This window comes from Molossus molossus, unplaced genomic scaffold, assembly GCF_014108415.1.
Source record: "Molossus molossus isolate mMolMol1 unplaced genomic scaffold, mMolMol1.p scaffold_m16_p_4, whole genome shotgun sequence".
Lineage (NCBI taxonomy): Eukaryota > Metazoa > Chordata > Mammalia > Chiroptera > Molossidae > Molossus > Molossus molossus.
Window position 1 is genome coordinate 82,480,683 of NW_023425377.1, and position 20,943 is coordinate 82,501,625.

At 53.8% G+C, this 20,943-nt stretch overlaps 1 protein-coding gene across 3 annotated transcripts in view; it reads left to right on the forward strand.

The window, feature by feature from the left end:
• Positions 1–19,131, forward strand: part of PTK2B (protein tyrosine kinase 2 beta) — a 119,284-nt gene extending 100,153 nt beyond the window's left edge. For 2 of the 3 annotated variants that reach the window (XM_036240256.1, XM_036240255.1), the window contains exons 17-31: positions 24–124; positions 387–502; positions 2,024–2,124; positions 2,310–2,399; positions 3,192–3,396; positions 5,904–6,012; positions 7,233–7,298; positions 8,440–8,565; positions 13,050–13,196; positions 13,384–13,419; positions 13,796–13,820; positions 15,224–15,270; positions 15,938–16,075; positions 16,326–16,406; positions 18,039–19,131. In XM_036240256.1, coding sequence (XP_036096149.1) covers positions 24–124; positions 387–502; positions 2,024–2,124; positions 2,310–2,399; positions 3,192–3,396; positions 5,904–6,012; positions 7,233–7,298; positions 8,440–8,565; positions 13,050–13,196; positions 13,384–13,419; positions 13,796–13,820; positions 15,224–15,270; positions 15,938–16,075; positions 16,326–16,406; positions 18,039–18,254 — 1,604 coding nt within the window. In that variant the 3' untranslated portion in view covers positions 18,255–19,131. The remainder of the gene's footprint in view (positions 1–23; positions 125–386; positions 503–2,023; positions 2,125–2,309; positions 2,400–3,191; positions 3,397–5,903; positions 6,013–7,232; positions 7,299–8,439; positions 8,566–13,049; positions 13,197–13,383; positions 13,420–13,795; positions 13,821–15,223; positions 15,271–15,937; positions 16,076–16,325; positions 16,407–18,038) is intronic. The other variant, XM_036240257.1, reaches the window with a different exon arrangement.
• Positions 19,132–20,943: the final 1,812 nt, after the last annotated feature.

Here is a 20,943-nt window from a genome sequence, read left to right on the forward strand (position 1 = left end):
ATCCCTCTCACCCCCTATTTCAGTGATCATGAAGAATCTGGACCACCCGCATATTGTGAAGCTGATAGGCATCATCGAAGAGGAGCCCACCTGGATCATAATGGAATTGTATTCCCACGGGGAGGTGAGCTGCAGGTGGTGGCAGAGGAACCGCACAAGGGCTGGGTCACAGCTGAGCGGGGGTGTGTGCAGGAGAGACCCTCAACTCCTAGCTTCCTGCCTTCCGTATGCAGCTGAATCAACCCAGAGACCATCAGTAGAGGGAATGGCTGCAACTTCTTGCCAGCCTGGGTTTCCCCCCCTCCCCCCGCTCCCCCCTGGGCCTGGCTCCCGGCTCACGCTGAGGCCAGGCCCAGGTCTTGATGGCACCTTCCCCCTTCCGGCAGCTGGGCCACTACCTGGAGCGAAACAAGAACTCCCTGAAGGTGCTCACCCTCGTGCTGTACTCGCTGCAGATCGGGAAGGCCATGGCCTACCTGGAGAGCATCAACTGTGTGCACAGGTGCGGCTGGGGTGCAAGCTGGGCGCTCGCTCTGATCCTGGGCTTGGGGCGAAGCCGGGCCTCGGTGTCACCCCGACCAGTGTCGAAACCCCAGCTGTGGTCCTGTCTAATAGGACAACTTGAGCGTCTTCTGCGAGCCTGTTTCCTCATCTGATAAGTGGAAATAGAAATTTCCAGGACTGTTACTAAGGGAAAATCTAAAGCCCCAGGTGTGTGATTGTAACTCATGCATTCTAGCCTGCGTCCCTGTGGATTCTGGGAAGTCGCTTCCCGCCTGCTCTTGTCACTCTGAGCCTGTGGCACAGAGCCCAGGCAGGAAGACCGAGCTAGGGCAGCTCTGGGACAGTCCTGGGCTCGGGCCCTTCCAGCCAGAGTGGCTGGCACCGCCCAGCACCCCTGGGCTGCCAAGTCCTCTCTCTGTCTGCAGAGCCAGCCCTTTCTCCTCCTGGCTTTGTTCCCACTCCCTGAAAGCAGGTCCCTACCACAGGGGACGTGATCCCCTAGAGGAGAGAGAAGGGGTGCTCTCGGAGCACTAAGGTGTGGGGGGAACTCTCCATTCCAGCACCACTGACGGCAGCTGTGTGGCCTTGTGAGTGACAGACTGCGAAGCAATGTTGGGGGATATAAACATCCATCCATCCATTCATTCATTCATCCATTCAACAAATATTGTAGAATTCGCACCCTGTGCCTCCAGGTGCTGTCCTGGGCTCTGGGATAAAGTCAGAACCAAAACAGACAAAAATCCCTTTCTTGTGGAGCTTACCTTCCAGCGTGAGGGTAAAATGCAAGACAGAAATAGTCATGGGTGAAGATGGTGGGATAGCAGATTTGTGTCATTTGTGTGATGTCTGTTCAGTAGAAAGACAAATGACGGAGGGAGCCTGCCTGTCGGAAGCAAGCAGACAGACTGAGAAGTGATGCAGGGCGGTGTGAGCCCAGCTCCGGAGTTAGGCTGCCTCCTTTCCTGCCAGTAACATGCTCTGTGCCCAGCTCCGCCTCTGTGCCCAGCGGGCCGAGGGTCTCCTATCGCCACTCGGTGTGTCAAGCGCCGGGCTGGTCCTGGTGCTCTGCAAGTTCGCTCCGAGTGCTGCTGCTCTGAGCCACAACAAAAGCCTACCCAGTCCTACGTGGCTGCAGAACGAGAGCATAATCGTGACCGGGAGAGTTGTCAGGGTTCTTTCTCGGAGAATCAGCTGGGTGCCAGCATCCCTGGCGGAGGGGACAATAGAGGCAACAGGGCAGGAGAGTGTAGGGAGCAAGTCCTGGGAACCCGAAACAGGCTTCATGCTGGAGACCCGGAGACAGGTGCTGGGAGTTAAAGCCGGATGCTGAGATGAGAGGAGGGGGGTCAGAGGGCCCCCCGGGTGCCCCCCTGTACGATGACTCGGTGGGTCAGGGAAGGGCTGCTGGAGAGAGGCTGCCTCTGCCTCTGCCCCGGAGGCCAGGTCCCTGCCCGTCTGTTTGTCTCTCTGAAGCCTTCTCAGCCGCCTAACCCTAGCCTTCATATCCGTCTTCCAGGGACATCGCCGTCCGAAACATCCTGGTGGCCTCCGCGGAGTGTGTGAAGCTGGGGGACTTCGGCCTCTCCCGCTACATTGAGGACGAGGACTATTACAAAGGTGAGGGGCACCTTCCAGCCTCCGCGTTGCCCCTGGAGGCGTCGCTGAAGCCAGAGTCCCAGGAAGAAAGGCTGTCGTCAAGGGTCTGCCGGCCCTCGGGTCTCCAGAGAATAGGCTATGTTTTGGGCTAACTCTGGATCTTTCTTCCCTAAATACCTCCTGGGAACCTCTACGCCCACCCAAAGCCTCTGTGACTCGTCTGCCCATCAAGTGGATGTCACCTGAGTCCATTAACTTCCGCCGCTTCACCACGGCCAGCGACGTCTGGATGTTTGGTGAGCTGAGTTTTGGGAGGGTGTGGGTAAGGGTTTCGATTCTCACCTCCATGACCAGGCTAGAAGTGAGAGGCCAGGGATGGGCGGGGTGACGTGGGCCGAGGCCGGCCTGGGCAGTGTTGGCTCATCTTCCTGGAAAAGGCATGTGCTCCGCCAGCCAGCCCCAGGGGCCAGTGTGGGGACACCACGAAGGGGATCCTCACAGGCAGACTCTGAGGTTTGTTCTCAGAAAGGAGGTGCAGGGAGGGGTGAGGACGAAACTCAGTGACAGACAGACAGCCCCTGGCAGAGCGCACGCCTCGTAGATTTCCTCGCTCCGTGCTCACAGCCGACCAGTAGAAGCTCGTTATTATGTTCCCAGTTTCCTGAGAAGGAAGCAGAGGCTCAGGCCGGTCAGGGTTTCCCCTTGATCACACAGGCAGCAAGTACTGGCTTCAGACCCCAGCTTCGTGCTGGAGGCCTCACTCCTTCCTAAGAGAAGGCACCAGTGGTCCAGGGACGTACCTTTGCGTGCCCACCCCACCCCACAAAACCCTACTGGCTGGCTGCACGTGGAGGGGACTTAGAGGGGGGACCTCAGTTCACTTCAGGTGCAGCTGAGTGGTCCCTCGACGACCACCACGGTGCATAAAACTCCCAGGATGTTCAAGGGGAGGCGAGGGAACATGGGGGCTCGTCCGGCAGGGACCGAGAGCAGGTTACCGTGGTTGTTCCCAGAGAGGGCTGACCGGCCCCTCTGGGGAGGAGCCCCACCCCTGCCCAGCCCAGGTCCTAACCCTCTCCTGCTCACAGCCGTGTGCATGTGGGAGATCCTGAGCTTTGGGAAGCAGCCCTTCTTCTGGCTGGAGAACAAGGATGTCATCGGGGTGCTCGAGAAGGGCGACCGGCTGCCCAAGCCCGACCTCTGCCCACCGGTTCTCTACACCCTCATGACCCGATGCTGGGACTACGACCCCAGTGAGCGGCCCCGCTTCAGCGAGCTTGTGTGCAGCCTCAGGTGAGCACGGAGCAGGGCGGGGGCTGTAGGCACAGGGCCTGGAGGGCTGCTCTGCAGCAGCACTGAGAGGCTAACCGCACACTTCCCGAGTTCCCACCCTGCAGATGGCAGAATCGGACAGTACCTGGGGACTCACCCAAGGCAGCGGCAGGCGGGGCTGGGATTGCACCGGGGCCTCCCCTCTGACCCACACTGAGCCTCGTGTCCAGGAGGAATTAGCGATCCTCCCAGCAGGAGCACGAAACCTTTGTTGTTCCTCCCAGATCACAGGGAAGAGGGTCAGTTTTGACTATGAAGACAGTGACCCAGGGTCACCTCTTCCTTCTGAATGGAGCATCACCAGTGGCCTGAGGGTCTGGTCCTTCTCAGGTGCTCAAGAGCCATCATTCCCTGGGTACTGGGAGGTCCCTGGTGAAGGGTGCTATTGGAGTACATTTTAGAGGGTCCCCGTTTCCTTGATAGCCCGCCTGACATCCTCCTGACTTCTTTTAGTGTCTTTTAAGGCAGACTGGTCCTGTAAAGGGCCAGATGGAAAACATTTCGGGCTTTGTAGGCCAGACCGTCTCTGCTGAAACTACTCAGCTCCGCCCTTGCAGCTCAGAGCTGTGGGCAATATGCAAAGAGTGGGTGTGGCTGGGTTTCCTTATGGCTTAGCTTGTGGACACTGAAATGTGAATTTCATGTAATTTTCAGGTGTCCTGAAATATTTTTTTTTCTTTTTTTCAATCATTAGAACACTTAAAAACCATTCTTAGTTTGGGGCCATACAAACATAGGTGGTGGCCAGACTTGGCCTGTGAGGTGGCGTTTGCTGACCCCACTTAGGGAATCTGGGGCTTAGTTAATGTTGCATGGGACAACTTCAGGCCCTGTCGTCAACATGTTGGCATATTTTAGGGCAAGAAATAGCCGCTGGAAACCACCCGTAGGAGGCACCCTGGAGGGACGCTGGGTGGCAGTGCTGTGTGCAACGCTCCCAGCTTAAAGGGGGTCTGTCCCTTCACTGACACTCCCCATCGATTCTAGATCCTTTGTCAGTCCCTCATATGGGAGATCTGGGAGACCAAAGGATTCCAGGAGAAAAGTATTTAAAAGACGTAACTCGAGAGAGCAAAAGCTCTGGGGTGATGAGGTGGTGGGGGGGCTGTTCCTTCCTTCTGGGGCTGGAGCACCGTGGGGCGCGGTGACAGGGCGCCTCAGCCTGGGCTGAGCAGCATACTCGTCAGAGGCACTGGGCCCGCCCCCGTCACGGAGGGAGTGAGGAGCTGACCTTCCTGGTGCACGACCCCAGCACACCTCCCCCAGACCACAGCTGGCAGTTGTCCACTAGAGTTCAAAGGGATCTAATAAGTGTTTCCCCATCTTCTGGGAAAAGAAGGGCCCCTTTAACATCAACGTTTAAGAATTCTACCATGGGTGATGTTACACTTTTAGAATCTGTTGATTGACAAAATGTGCTAAGTTGCATGATGAATTTTTTATTACACTCAATGTAATGCACATAAATCTGAAAACGCAATATCAACTATTATATATAGTAGCACTGTTAAAAATGATTAAAGAAGGCAATTTAGGTGATACAAAGCTCATTCAGCACTCCACAAAGCAGGCAGTCTCTGTTCCCAAGGGTCAGAGAAGTGTAAAATGAGCAGAAAACAGGGAGCTTTAATAGGATAAGGAACAAGGAGCCAGGAAGAGGATGAATAAGGAACAAGAAAGTAAGTACAGAGCTGAGAGCTGCTTGGGGATTGGTCGACTAGATATACTGCATTTCTGGTCAAGTCGAACATTTGGGGGGACACAAAAGCTATCTCAGTTTTGGTTTGCTGGTGTGGCACCCCAGAACGACTCCATCTTGGGCAAAGAAATCTATTTCAACCATACATGATACGTGGTAACAGACAGCACATGGTACACACGTGGGCGTGTGGATTCGTGGACCCCTGCAGTTATTCCGGAGTCCTCCAGGGTCTGTGAGTCCCAGGTTGGAACCACTGGGCGGGGGAGGAAGGCGGGAGGCACGCACAGGGCCAGCGTGGGAGTGATGCACAGCCCTGTCCCTCGGCACACACCAGGAATGCGCTGACGGGCTGTTTAATAAAAAATGGGAGATGTAGAACCCAGGCCTTGGCCCTGACATGGCTGGGACATCAGAAAGCCACATGGGGGATCAGTGCCAATAGCAGGCACAGGAGGGCGAGAGGCACGGGGGGTGGGCTGGAGACACGCTTCCACCACTTTGTGGGGCTGGGACCGTCTCTCCAAGGACTTTTCCCCCTGTGGATCTGTTCCTGTAATTCTCCCAACCTTGTTGTGGAAGTGACCTCAGGGTCCATATCCCAGCCTGTCTCAGAGGTGTGTCCCCAGCCCACTCTGCAGAGGAGATGAAAGTGGGACCTGGTGGCCATGCTCCAGGCCTCTCCAGCCTTCAGGGGAGTCAAAGAGGAGCCCCCCAGGAGCACTTCCAACCTTGTTTCTCTCTCCTGTTTGACCTGACCCCTTGGCAGTGACGTTTATCAGATGGAGAAGGACATCGCTGTAGAGCAGGAGAGGAACGCTCGCTACCGCCCTCCCAAAATCTTGGAGCCCATAGCCTTCCAGGACCCCCCACCCAAGGTGAGCCAAGCCCAGTCTCCTCAGTCCCCTGAATCATAGCAGAGCCAGGTCCTCATCTAGCCCACTCTTGGCCTGACTATACAACTCCTCCCTCACAGTACAGAGAGGGTGCACCCCTACAATTCTCTCAGCCCCTCGATCCAACCGTCCATCAGTACTGAGCTCAGCCCCTGCCCCATCGGTGCCTGGCAGGTGGAATCCGAGACAGCGAGACAGCACAGGCCTGGGGGGCAGCTGGGGCAGCAGGCACCCTAGAAACACTTCCCTTGAGAGGCTCGAGCACCCTTCTTTCTGGTGTTTTTTTAGGACCAAATTAGATCCCCATGAGGGCACAGGGATGAGGAGTGTCCCGGGGCTCCCTAGGTCCAGCCTTCGTGCCATACCCACCAGGACGCCTCTGGCTGCAGGAGCCAGTGCCCCGCCGCCACGCCGTTAGGTGGGTGGGCTAAGGACAGTGCCTGTGTCACTCAGCTCCGGCTGCCATAACAAAATGCCACAGACCGGGCGGCTTAAACAACAGGCATTTGTGGAGGCTGGGAAGTCCGAGATCAAGGTGCCGGCAGACCAGGGTCTAGTGAGAACTCTTCCTGGCTTGCAGACAGCTACCTTCTCGCGGTGTCCTCACAGGGTGAGAGAGTGAGCACTCTGGTATCTCTTCCTAGTATTATAAGGACACGAATCCTATCACAGAGGTCCTACCCACATGACCTTACCTCCCAAAGGCCGGCCTTCAAATACCATCACACCCGGAGGGTAGGGCTTCAACATGTGGGTTTGGTGGGGACACACACGTTCCGTCCGTAAGAAAGCCCTGTCTGGCCAGTGTCCACCTTGCCTGGTGTGCCTCTCCCTTCCCTGAGTCACGGCCCAGCTCAGTTTTCATCTCCTCTGTGAAGCTGATGTAAGTGCCCTTCGTGACCTCCCATCTCTGATGCCTGTGGCTCTCAGCTGCTGTTTGGAGGTGCTCCTACATCCAAAGAAGCTGCAGTAACCCCGCCAATCAGTGATGGCCCCCAGGAGGGCAGAGAGGCTGGTCTCTTTGTACCTTCCCATCACTCAGCATGTAATGGGTGCTCAATAAGGGAAGTCAGTGAGAACCCCATCCTTCACCTTTTTCATTATGAATAAGCCTGACCTGTCTCTGACCTGATACTCCCCTTAGTGAGCTTGCTCGCTCAGGGAGAGACGAGGACTGACTTATCTCTGTGTTCTCTCTCCAGCCCAGCCGACCCAAGTTCAGACCCCCTCCGCAAACCAACCTTCTGGCTCCCAAGCTGCAGTTCCAGGTAAACAGAACCAGAGTGCTGGGCAAGTTCAGGGCCATTTCTCATCTTGGTCCTTCCTGGAATTCCATTCTCACGCCTTTGAGGAGCCACAAGCAACTGCTTAGGTACTGGAGATGGCCTTTGGTACCCAGAAAAGAATTTGAACGCAGAGTACCCAGAGATCAAAAGAATCAAAATGCAGTTCCGCCAGGCTGTCCTCAGCTAAGGGGTGTCTGAAGCCAGTCCACCTGTCCAAGTGTTTGCTGCTGCTGCCTGTGTCTGCCTACTGCTGCCTCTTCATGCCCAAGCCTCCCTGGCCTCCTGCCCTGAGCAGAGCCTTCTGAGAAGGCATCTCAGGCAACTGGGGACAGTTGATGTTCCCCAGAAAATAGGGTTGCTCCCTGGGGCTCCCCACAGAGGCCCTGGCCAGAACCTAGGTGGCCAGTGAAGAGAGAGAAGGGTTCCATCTGAGCTTTTCTCCCACCGTTGTCATCACCAACCACGAAATCTTCCCAAGCCAGAGGTCCCTGTCTCAGAGTGTCTCTGTCCTGTGTCTCTCTCTTGCATCTCGGTCACAGGAGCCCAGGCCTGTCTCTTTTCTTCTCTTACATTCCCCAGTTCAGAGTCACTGCCCAGTGACTAAAACAAGCCCAGCCAAGAGCTAACATACATCCTCTTCATTTGACGAAAAATCTTGATGCAGAGGATAGAAGCAATGTCTCTAAAAAGAAACGTACCTTTTGTGATGTTTAAAATAACGACTAAACGTGCACACACATCTGTGTGCTAATTATATCTGTCGGTTTGTAACGTGACTATGAAATATAACTCTTTTCAGAAGAGTCCTGAAGGGGAACTCAGTAGGTCAGTAACATGTGTGGACCTATCACTTGCAGAGCATCATGGGAGGGCTGTTTGATGAACGAGAGGCTACCATGGCAATGCTGACTCCTAGCCAAGAGCCGTGTATGTTGTTCCTCCACATCTTCCCAACAGGGCCAATGCAATGCTCATGTTACATTTTTTATTGGCTCCTGGAGAGCAAGTCCTGTTTCTCCCACAGTGCTCATGTATCGTTTGTTTGTGCTTAGTTTGTAGCAGCTAATTGTCTACCTTCTTGCCTTGTCCTTGTGCCTGGTGCTTCTTTGCTTCTCCTGAATAGGTCCCCGAGGGTCTGTGTGCCAGCTCACCTACGCTCACCAGCCCTATGGAGTATCCATCTCCCGTAAACTCGCTGCACACCCCACCTCTCCACCGGCACAATGTCTTCAAGCGCCACAGCATGCGGGTAAGAGGGCTTTGCATGCTGGGTCCCAGCCGGACTGAGGAGGCTGATGGTGGGGAGGACCTGGGACATCTGGAACCCCACAGCCTCAGGCTCAGGAGGTGCCCTCCACGCTTCCATGCACAGTCAGATCACTTAGGGGCTCTGTGACTCTCGCCTTTGAAAACACATCAAGGCTGGGGGCCAAGCCAGGTCTGCTCCCGAGGACGCCAGCTGGAGCTGGACCCGCCCCATCCATACTCTGGTGCTGTGGTGAATGATGCAAAACCTCCCCCTTTCCTGAGCCCTGGGTACAGTAAGGAGTCTTGTGGGTAGCGGACAACCAAGCCTGTTGGTGCCAAAGAATAACAGATCCTGGAAGTTCCGTTCTGCTCTGCCCTTCCTGCCTGATCGCTTTGGTCGCTCAATCTCTCTTCAGTCCAAGGAAAGACTTCCCTGTGGCTTCTATTCCTGCTGCTTTTGTAAAAGTTGTTGCTGTTTGGGAAGGAGCACGGGGGCCAGTGTGGGGCAAAGATACCCTCCCCAGTCACCTCTTTGTTGTAACCGCCAAGCTGAGGTTCTGGATTAGCATCTGATTGCCAAGGCTTGTAAACAACAGTTAATTAAAGCACCTTTGCTTGTCCACTTGTCACTTGTCACCACCCATTTCTCCTTCAATGCGAATAGCCTCTGTGTTTGCCATGAACATGTAATATATTTTACTAAACTGAGTCTTGCTGTGTGACAAAACAGACTAAAGTCCTTATTATTTTAGCTCTAATTCTGTATGGATACATGGTATTTCATGTTCAGTATACATGACTAAAAATTTTTAGAAAACTACATGATTATTCCAATAGATTTAGAAAATGTAGGAAAGTATGTATGTTGGTGAATTCTGTGCCGTTACTCTCAATTTAGTAAAATTTTGAAATGAGTAATATAAGTTAGAATTCTAGGCATCGAGATCTATTGTGGAATATATTTCCCCATTTATAATTTAAACAATTTATATCTTAGCATATACTTAACCATAATAAAACTGCATTTTGAAGCATGCACTATAATTTAGGCAGTGTTCAGTTCCTCCGCCCTCCTGCCCTTGACTCTTTATTCATAATTAATTGAGTTTTAGTGAGTTTTGCTTTACAATGTGACCTTTCAGAAAGAAGCTATTTTGCATGTGGGAGGGGCGGCACTGTCTTTGTCTACTCTCTGCTTCACCATAAGGACTTTGTTCAATTCCATAAAGACAGGCTGTGCACAGGCAAAAAAAGACCTTTTGTGTCCGGGCTTTAGAAGTTCTTTCCATAAGAAAAGTCTGCCTAAAAGAATATAATGAACATTTCTTAAAATAAACCCCAAAAGGTTAAAAATATAAACTCCATGTTATGGTTTACATGAGAAACGTGGATAAAGCCTCTTCCAGGTAGAACGCTGAAAAGGTATAATAGGCTCCCTGCAAAGCATTTGAAAGCATTTTAACAAAAATCAGACATGGTTTTCCTATAAATTTTTTTTCCACTGACTGGCTCTATTACCTGACTCATCTAGGAATCTGTGGGATGCCACACCAGAGTCAGAATGGCAGCAGTCTCACAATTGACGTTTAAAATAATAATAAAAATATGTCCAGCCGGTGTGGCTCAGTGGTTGAGCGTCAACCCATGCACCAAGAGGTCACCGGTTCAATTCCTGGTCAGGACACATGCCCAGGTTGTGGACCAGTTTCCCAGTGGCCGCAGGAGGCAGCCAATCGATGTTCTCTCTCACTGATGTTTCTCTCTCTCTCCCTCTCACTTCCTCTCTCTCTTTAAAATCAATAAAGGGAAAAGATTAAAAAGTAAGATAAAATAAAACAATATTTAAAAAATAATAAAAATAAAATAGTAATAAAAATGAAAAAAAGAGAGTACTTTTGCGGGAATGCTCTGCTGGGAGCTGTCCTGGGTGCTGAAGAGAGATCTAGGCGGTTCTGCCTTCCGTGAGTTTACAGTTGGCCTGAAGAAACAGGCCAGGTGCACAACTACCTGTCGTGCAAGCCAGAAATGTGAGAGGCACACATAGGTACAGCAAAAGTGAGAGTTCAGAGAGAAGAGCAACTCCTTCCAGCTTCTTTTTGTCGGCTGGGCCTGAAGGATGGGTAAGATTTGGACAGGAAGGAACTGGGATGAAGTGGAGGAAAGAGGCAGAGGCATCAGTAGGAGCCAAGATTGAGTGATGGGAAACCATAGGGCAAGTGCAGGAGCAGCTTGGCTAGAATGAGGAAGAATGCATGTAGGAGTGGTAATAAAGCCAAGGGTGGGGGTGGGTAGCCAAATTCTGGAATGGTCACAGCTTATTGAGTCATTTTAAAACACCACAAACACCTTATCTATTTTAAGAGTGACCAACAATGAAATAATTTATTGCCCAACAATAACTGAGGTACATTTCAGACAAGTAAGCCCTAAAGAGATTCGATGGTTTAAAACCTAATTTCCTTCTTGAATTTGATGATAAAATTGGAAGACATAGGAAGAAATCTTAGAATGTATCTTAAACTATTTTGTAAGATACTGATCAGGCCTGGGGCATACTAGACATTTGAGTGGTAGGAGCCTTTTTTTAGCACTTACAAATTACATAGAGTTCATTTGGCTCTGGTAACTCCTCCTACCAGCATCAACTCCAGTCTTCCTCAGTCCACACATTTTTCTTATGCCTGGAGATTTCTAACTCTGTATTCAAAATGTTTGACACTTGGCTCCCATTTGTCACTATTTGTTGAAAGTCTGGGTAGCCACACCATTGTATCTGCAGGTGTTGATATTTAACTGAGAATGTTTATAACCTTAAAACTCCCTAATTTTGGAGCATGCTCCTCTGTGAAATAAATCTGACTTATTTTTATTAATTCTATGATTATAAAATACTCTTATGTTATGAAATTTGTTTTCTTAAAATAAGCTCTAACTCAGTAGCTCTCAACTGAAACCGATTTCACCACATTTTGTGATACCCGGAGGCATTTTTTATTACAACTGGGGAGGTGCTTGCTATAGGGCAGGGTTGTGGCTAAGCATCCTACAATGCACAGGAAATCTTTCCCCAGTAAAGAACTATCTGGCCCCAAATGTTAGTAGTGCTGAGGCTGGAAAACCTGGTCTAGCTATTGCTTAGCCAGCCCCATGAACACAGGGGCATTGCAAACTGTACCATCGCTTCCTCCCAGCACCCATTCCTATGCCTGACACTTAGTAGTTTCTTAATAAATAGTTGTTGAATAGAATAACGAACAAAGAATATTTCACCAAGAAATCTAACTTGTGGGAAGAAATGTATCATTAGAAATTGAGAGCAGTAATTGGAGCTGAATGAGTCCTAGGAAAAATGTTGCAATATAACTGTGTTGTTACATTCGAGTGTGTTTTTAGAGAGTTAAGTGGGGAAAATACTTTTAGAGATTTGGCAGCGATTAAGGCTTGCTGAAGTCGATAGAGAATGACTTTTAGCATTTTATGCAAGTAACTTGTATGTAAACAAAGGAAAGAGCTGAGGGGCTTGCTGGCCTGCATGTCGTGGGGTGGTCCTGTTCCTGGCAAAGGCCATCCTGGGCTTGCTGTCATCCAAAAAATGCCTATAGCACTCAGGAGTCCAGGTGCAAGGTGTGCAGCAGGAAAAAAAGCAAAATAGTTTGAAGGGACTGAGCAGATAATTACGTAAATGAACTCTGGAGAAGACTGAAGGTAAAGCATATAATAAGAAACACCCAACACCTTCTTCTTTTGGAAATAGCAGGTAAAACTATGAATAGGTCCAAAGTCCCCCAAATGAGTTAAAACAAAGGTTGGGTTAGTGAAGCCAGGAGAGGAAGCATGTCTTGCATATCCATCCATCTGTGTTTCCTTAAATTTTGTTCTTCACTTTATCCTTAGCTCACGCGTTTCTTTAACCTTTGGCTAAACAACCCAAACGACTATCTTGATAAAGAGTATGTTTGAGCAAAAAGGCTTGATCAGTGGGTGCATGCTGCTGCTCCTCCTCTCAGGCCCCGCCCCACTCTGGGGCTCCTCGAAGCTCCCGGATGTGCCTCAGTGGTGCTCAGGTGGACGGAAGTGCCCAAGGCTTTCCAGAGGCCTGGCCTCGCACTTCTAAATTTATTAAGTAACAGAAACCATGACAAATACCATCTGAGAAAACAATATTAGGGCTTTAATTCGAAAATAAAATTGTCTTAGCAGATCATGTCATCATTTGAATAGAGTGCATGCTACACACTGCGTTCCGGGTTTGGCATTTCATAGCAACAGGGGCGCGTGCTGGGGGCTGACGGACCCAATAATAACTGTCTGCATGTATGGCTGTGAATTTATGAACAACATTACCAAAAAAAAAAAAAAAAAAAAAATCCAGCTGGTGAGGCCAAGTATTGTGGCTGCTGCGACACTCTTCAAAGGACTGTCCCTCCTCTGAGTCTGGGGACCAGGCTCACTGTGTCCTCTCCTCTTTCCCTGCTGTCCTCCCAGGAGGAGGACTTCATCCGACCCAGCAGCCGGGAAGAGGCCCAGCAGCTGTGGGAGGCCGAAAGGCTCAAGATGCGGCAGATCCTGGACAAGCAGCAGAGGCAGATGGTGGAAGACTACCAGTGGCTGAGGCAGGAGGAGAAATCCTTGGTGAGCAGCTGCTGCGCCATGGGTGGGGGTGGGGGGACGCTGTTCTTGCACGGGAGAGCTGTTCATGCCATCGTGTCACTTTGTGTCCTCCGCCTCCCCCGCTGACCCGAGTGAATGCTCTCCATGCATTCCTGGGGCTTCTAGTTCTGCATTTCTAAGGGCTTTGCCTTGGTTTCCTCCTCTGCAGGACCCCATGGTTCATATGAATGACAAGTCCCCATTGGTAAGTCCCCGGGAGAGGTCTCTGCCATACAGTGAAGGCCTGGGAAGTCCTCAAAGAGAGCAGGACCCCAGCTCCAGGCCCCTGGCCTACACATTGCTTCCTTTCACCTTGATAGAGAGTCTCTTCTCTCGCCTCTGACCTCTGTGAGGCCCCTTCCTGAGCTCTCATTGGACCTACACCCCAGTCCCTTCAGCCTCTGAGGAAGGAGGGATGCACCTCTAGGTTGCTTTTGGTCAGGAGCCTCCAGAGTCCCCACCCCCATGGCTATGATCTCTAAACCTCTAATGCACTGTTGAGGGGGCAGGGAACAGGTCAAGGTGGGAAGTGGTTGTCCCCCAAGCCACGTTAGTAACGTGTTCCCTTTCCTTCCTTCCAGACCCCAGAGAAGGAGATTGGCTACAGTAAGTATGTGTGCCCATCCTCTCGGTGGGTTTCCACCTGACATCTGGTGCTGAGCTGCTGTCCTGGCTCATTGCCTGCTGTAGAGTTGTAGCGTGTCCTTGCAGCTTTAAGAAATGTCCGTCTGGTTGTTACTCAGAGTGCGCAGCTGATATCCACCCTTCTCCTTCTGTCGCCCCATGCCCTCCCTGCCCAGCGCTTTTCTCATCCCTGTCTCTGTCCCGGGGTCTTAGTCCTTTTCCCGTTTATTTCCTTCTCGCATTTATTTGGAGGAAGTGGCGATTCTCTTCCTTCCTACCCCTCACTCATTCCGAGGCTCCTCGTGGAGGAAAATAAGGTAGTTCCACTGGCCTCTCTCCGCTGATGCTCCTATTCCCTGGACCCAAGGGATGAAAAGGGAGAGAAAGGGTGGCTGGGCCCTCAGGGTCTCTCCAGAGGCCTCTGCTGAGTGGGAGGGGTTGGGGGTGGGAGGAGCCAGCAGTACACCGGGCGCATCTTTATCATCCTAGACGGGTAGGGCTGATGGTGAGGGTGACAGTGACCATTATGATGGTGACAACAGTCACAGAAAATAAACACAAGCAAACACAGACCCAAGTTGCTTACAGGTGTCAACTAGTTTAATCTCACAGCAACTCGGAGATAAAACAGTTTATTATTACACCCATTTTACAGAGGTCACAAAACCAAGGCACAGGAAGGTTAAGTAACTCATCCCAAATCACACAGCTGGTAATTAGCACAGCACAGATTTGAGCCCAGGCAGTCTGGCTCCAGGGACTTTTTATTTGACAGATGAAAATCAAGGGCCAGGGAGTGAAGGGGAGCTGCCCTGTGTACACAGGTCTTTGGTGGTGGAGGTGAGAGCAGAACCAGGTCAGGTGACTCCCACTCCGGGACTGACTCTTCCCGCAGCTCCGCAGGGCTGTGTGTGTCTTCGCTTCTCAAAGTGGGGCATGAATAGCGTGGTTCTTCTGCTGTTTCCCTTCCTTGACTCCCCGAATGCTCAAAGGAGACCAATGGGGATTCTCATAGATCTACCCCATGAGCTGGGAGGGGGGGGGGGGGTGGCCGCCACCTGCTGCCCGCACAGAGGAGTGAAGCTGGTTCTTGCTATTGTCAAGGCCAGAGGGTGTGCTGTTCCTCAGGGCCGGACACAGGCTTGCAGGGGTTGGAACACCCTCTCCAGTCGCTCCATCTCTGCTGTGACTTCGGCTTTTTCTTTCTCTAAGTCTAAGAGGGCAACTTGTCCCTAACTACCGGAGGGCCGTCTTCTGGAATTAGGGTTTCATTTCTCCAGCTCCTCTGGTAGTAGAAGAGAGGGGATTGGCTTGACTACCAGCAGGTACAAAGGGAAGGGCCAGGGTGCCGAGACTCTCCCCACTCACTCTCCTTCCTTTTGCAGCAGAGTTTACGGGTCCCCCACAGAAGCCACCGCGGCTGGGTGCGCAGGTATGTGTTCGTTCTGCCAAAGGTGCTAATGAATTAGAATCAGGGCTGCCCAAGGCTGGAGGCTGTGGACTGTGACGGTTTCAGAGGCCCTCAGAAATAATCTAGTCGAGTATCCTCATGATGTAGTGAGGCCCAGAGAGGCGAAGTGCCTTGTCTAAAGCCACACAGCTAATCCATGAAAAAGCAAGGTGAAGACTAGTCTGTCTCCCGTGCTTGCTCCCTAGCTGGAAGGAAGCTCATTGGTCCTCCCTTAGGAGCAGGAGGTGGGGGCCCCCTTCCTCCCTCGAGCATGCCCCAGGCTTTCAGCACCCACATTGCTCTTGCAGTAGCCTAGATGGGCGCTGCTTTCCTCCCTCAGGAACAGTGGTTCTCGGCCTTGGCTGTGCATTCGAGTCCCCCGAGGAGCTTTTGCAAACCAGCTGGCCTCCATGCCAGGTGATGGTTCAGTTGGTCTGGTGTGCAGCTGGCCACCAGGGTCCTTTAAGGCTCCCGGCAGATTCCCACGTGAGAACCACTGCCTGGAAGAAGGGAGGGGTGCACCCCTGGGACAGGGCACTGCTGTTTTGGGAAGAGTCTCTTCAAACTGGGCTGGTGGCTGAGTTGGCACTTACAGTGCCTGCCCAGGAACGAATGGTGGCATCCCCCTGACTCAAGACACCCCCACCAGTCTATCCAGCCTACAGCCAACCTGGATCGGACTGACGACATGGTGTACCTCAATGTCATGGAGCTGGTGCGGTCTGTGCTGGAACTCAAGAATGAGCTCTGTCAGCTGCCCCCCGAGGCCTACGTGGTGGTGGTGAAGGTAGCGCCAGGGGCAGAACCCAGACCGGGAGGTGGAGGCTGCTCATCCCAGCCCTGGCAGGAGGGGGAGGGGCGGAGCTTCCTGGTCTGCTCAGCAGGTGTCTTTCCCAGAAAGATCCCCATAGACCAAGGAGGTCAAAGGGCATTTAGTCCCGGGTAGCCTCAGAAGGCAGATACTGACCAGGAGTGCTCCTCCGAGGGAAAAAAGCTTTCTCAAAAAGGTGCCAGTCACCCTGCCCTTTCTCTCCCAGAACGTGGGCCTGACCCTGCGGAAGCTCATCGGGAGTGTGGACAATATCCTGCCTTCCTTGCCGTTGTCTTCACGGACAGAGGTGAGTGTCCTTACCTCAGACAGTGCCCCTTCACCTGCCCCAGCTGTTTCCCGCAGGAGCTCACAGGGTCACCTGGGCAGTCTCATTTCTGCCTGCTGAACCTGCAACCGGTGGCCCTGCACAGCGGATCCGAGCAGGTGCCGCAGGGGGCGGGGTCCGCACTGGGCACCCGGCCAGCTTCCTCGGGCGGTTTCCTGGTTTAGGCCTCAGACAGTCCTAATGTGTGAGGATGTGCAAAGGAGGGTGCACCTCCCCTCTGCCCCTCCTGCCATCCTGGATCTAGTCCCCTCCATGTGAAAGTGAAGGTGACTGTGTTGTGGAAATAGAAGTTAAGGTTTCTTTTGGTGACCATTTAATCTAATTTTCTTTATTTAAGTGAGAAACAATCACCGAAAACTATAAGAGGCTTGGTGCTCTAGATTGAGATGGTGCCTGTAGGGGGCAGGATAATGGCTCCTCAAAGAGGTCCCTGTCCTAATCCCCAGAACCTGTGACGGTTACCTCACATGGCAAAAGGGTCTCTGCAGGCGGGATGACATTAAGGGTCTTGAGACGGGGAGATTGCACTGGATTATCCAGCTGGGTCCAGTGTAGTCACAAGGGCCCTTAGAAGTGGGAGGCAGACGCAGAGTTCTTGTAGGGGTCAGAGAAGGAGGTGTGACGACAGAGACAAAGGTCGAAATGATTTCAAATTGGGCTGGGAGGGCCCAGACGCCAGGGAAGGCAGCAGCCTGTAGAAGCTGGAAAAGGCAGGGGACAGAGTCTCCCCTGGAGCCTGCAGAAGGAGCACAGCCCAGTGTCGCCTTGACTTTAGCCCCGGGAGACCCATTCCAGACATCCAACCTCCAGAACTGTAGGGGGATAAACCTGTTGCCTTAAGGGTGTGGTACTTGGTCCCTGCAGCAATAGGCAACTCACACAATGCCTCTGCACTTCGCTTGGTTGTCTGCCTGGAAACCAGACGTAGACCCCGAAGAAGCCCGCAGCCCCTGCCAGGTTGTGGTTTGATGTGGTATCTCCCTGTGGTTGGTGCCATGGCACAGGTGACCACCGAATCCCCACCGTCTGTGACTGCTCAAGGCAGAACCGTGCGGGGGAGGAGGGAGTCCCGGCCTCCCTCTGGGTGGAGGCAGCGGCCCATAGAGGAGCCCCAGGCCAGGCTGTCCTGCCTGGCGAGAGCATCTTACCCTCGGCATGATGGCCCAGTCATTCATTTCACACTCTTGTGTGCTGAGCATGCGCTCAGAAGTGTGCTGAGCACTGGGCATATGACGGTAAACAAAACCCTACAGCTCCAACCACAGTCCCAGAGCTCTTGGTCTGATGGTAGACCGCATGAATGAATGCACTTGACCTCCGACCATCCACTTGAACGCTGGGCCCGCACAGGTGTTGTGATAAAAGGAGGGCCGTGGAGGTGGATCGGACTGGCTGGCGTGGGGTGGGCTGGGGGCTGGGATGTCTGCAATAGTGGTCCTTGGTGACTTGGCTCCAGCCCGTACATGGCCTTGGACTCGGACTCGGCCTGGGCCTGACTTGCCCCCCAGAGTACTTCTGACTGCCTCAGCCAACGCTGAGGTGGACACTCGTGTGGCTCAGGCCCCCAGCCTCTCCTGTGCTCTCCTCCTACAGATCGAAGGGACCCAGAAACTGCTCAACAAGGACCTGGCAGAGCTCATAAACAAGATGCGGCTGGCCCAGCAGAACGCCGTGACCTCCCTGAGCGAGGAGTGCAAGCGGCAGATGCTCACGGCCTCCCACACCCTGGCCGTGGACGCCAAGAACCTGCTCGATGCCGTGGACCAGGCCAAGGTCCTGGCCAACCTGGCTCACCCGCCTGCGGAGTGACGGAGGGTGGGCGCCTTCTGCCTGCGTCTTCTGCCCCCGCCTGTCGTGTACCTCCCTTGCCCCTGGCCCCTGCCTTGCCTTCGGTCACGTGGGCCCTCTCAGGGGGGAGGCCGAGGGGAGTCCTTCCCTTGCCACTTTGCACGACCCCCTTCCCCCACCCGACCCCCAGACAGTGCTGCTCAGGTTGCAGCTGGACAGAGGGGACGAGGGCTGTAGAATGCAGGGGTGACAAAGAGGGTTCAGAGGGAGTGCAGCCGCCACTGGCCACTCCCTCCTCATACCCGCCTGGCCTGTTGGGGGTCCTGCTGAGGCCCCTAGAGGCCACGATGGCTTGATGCATGGACATTGCAGGCCATTTGGGAAGCAAGCTGTCCCTCCTTCCTCTTCTGCCTACGGAAGTCCCCCGTGCAGAGGGGCCAGAGAGGGGCTCCCTTTTGCAGGGTGGACAGTTGGTGAGGTGAGGGATGGACCTGGCTTTCTTGTACAGTGTATATTGGAATTTATTTAATGTGAGCATGGTCCAGACTGACAGCCACGTGCCCCCTGGAGTGGGGACTGGGGACACAGTCCAGCAACAAGCTATTGGGAGACTGGGCACAAGACACTGTGTGGTCAACATGCCGATGTCGAGGAGAAGGGGAGTTGAGGCCAAACAGGACTTGGACCACAATCCGCTTCCTTCCTCACACCCACCCACTTTTCTCGTTCTTTCCTTATTTTTGCCCCCTCCTCTCTTCCTCTTCTCTTCCCCCTTCTCCTCTTATCTCCCCCTTTCTCATCAGCTCCCCCCGTCCTTCTCTCTGGTGTTCGTGCTCAACACCCTTTACGTTCTTTCTATTTGACTTGTGGATGAATTAAAATTGTATTATTTGCTTTGTGGTTTGATTGCTTTGTGTGTTTGATCTGCTGTGAGCGGGGAAAACACTGACCTCAAGCACAGCCCTGGAAGAGGCTCACTGTGTTCCTTTGGGCATAAATCAAGGGCTGAAGCCTGGGCTTAACTCCGAGGCACTGGTGATGCCCAGGCAGTGGGGTCAGAGATGAGCCTCAGGGCCTTTGCCCCTGCCCCTGACCAAAGGGACATTTTCCAGTGGGGACCCAGGACAGCCCCTGCACAGCCACAGGAGGGGTGTCAGCGGAATGGCCCTCTCCCAGCTGGCAGCCCCACCCCAGGGCCTGGGGGCGGCTCAGGTGGTCCTGGGGATGCTGACAAGTGGTCCCAAAGCGAAATGAACAGCAGCGTGGATTTTATCTGATCTCTTTACTTACATGCAAAATGGAGGGAGACGGACTAACATAAGGGAGCATCGCCGCACCAGGAGACCCAGGCTGGGCGAGCCAGGAGGGGACACTGGCTGGGGGCTGGGTGCACAGAACAGGGAGGGGCCAGGAGCCAGGATGGGCCACTGGGGGAGGGGTGGGGGGATCTTGAGAGATAACGGAGGAGCCGGGGCTGGGGCGAGGGCTGGGGCCTCTCAGGCTTCCACTGGGTCTGTCAGGGAGAGGCAAGTGGGGGGTTCGGAAGGAGAGGAACCCAAAACCTGAAGGGAGAGTAGAAACTTGTCCTGCTGGGCTTCCTGCCCGGGGCCCCACACTGGTCCGAGAACGCAGCGCCCACATCTTTGAGCTGTGGGGTTCCACCCTGGGGAAGTGGGACTGGGCGAGGCAGGGTGAGGCCTGATGCCCCCCGGAACTCCTGCAGGGTCCCGCCACAGCGGAGGGCCCCAGGGCCGTGGACTGCGGGGTTCCAGGCTCCGAGAACAGACTTCGCGGCCAGTTCGGAGCCTGTCAGACGTCGCGGGGCTTTGGGAAGGGCAGGAGGGGCGGCGGGAAGGGAAGCGGCTCTGGCCCGGCGGCGTTTGCATCTACACAGCCTGTGGTTTGTCCACACGAGTCGAAAGGCAGGCGGTGCCCCTGTAGACAGGGACTCTCAACGCTGCCGACCCTCTTGGGGCAGGTGGTGCTGAGCCAGTTTCAAGGTGGTGGTGGGAGGGCTAAAGGTGAGGGCATGTCTCCAGGCCCACAAGAGCCTCCAGTGGGTGTGCTAGCCCAGCCACCAGCACCCAGCCTTGCGCACATCTCTGCCTGTGGGTCTGCCGGCAACCCCACTCCACCTGTGGCCTGGCCCCCTTCCTCCCCTTCTGGAAAGCCTCCTCCACTCTACTGTCGGATCTGCCGGGTCAGACTCTGAACTTCTTTCTCTACCTAGTTCAGAGACACCCAACCCTCCTTCCCGACCGCCGGCCACGGCTCTGCACCCCGGGGGCGCACCTAGCCTGGCTGTTCGGACACTACAGGCTCTTTCCTGCACCCAAACTCTGCTTATTGCCCTCTGCCCCCTGTGGCGCCCCCCTCATCCCGCTGCACCCCTCCTTTGAGGTCTGTGTCCTGCTCCCCTTCGCCTGGCCCCAGCCCCGCCCTCTGCTGTCTCTGCTCGCCCGTCACTCAGTGTCCGTATGTTCCTTCAGGAGAACCTCATGCGCTTCACACTGTCACCGCCGTAGCCCCCGTCACTCAGTGTCCGTATGTTCCTTCAGGAGAACCTCATGCGCTTCACACTGTCGCCGCCGCATCAGGACTTTCCCCAGGCAGAGCGAGTGCTTTCTTTCCCTGCGCCTCAGCCTCCAAGCCAGGGCTGCAGCAGAGCCGGCCCGCAGCGCCACCTTCGGGCCACAGCCGGGCTGGGACA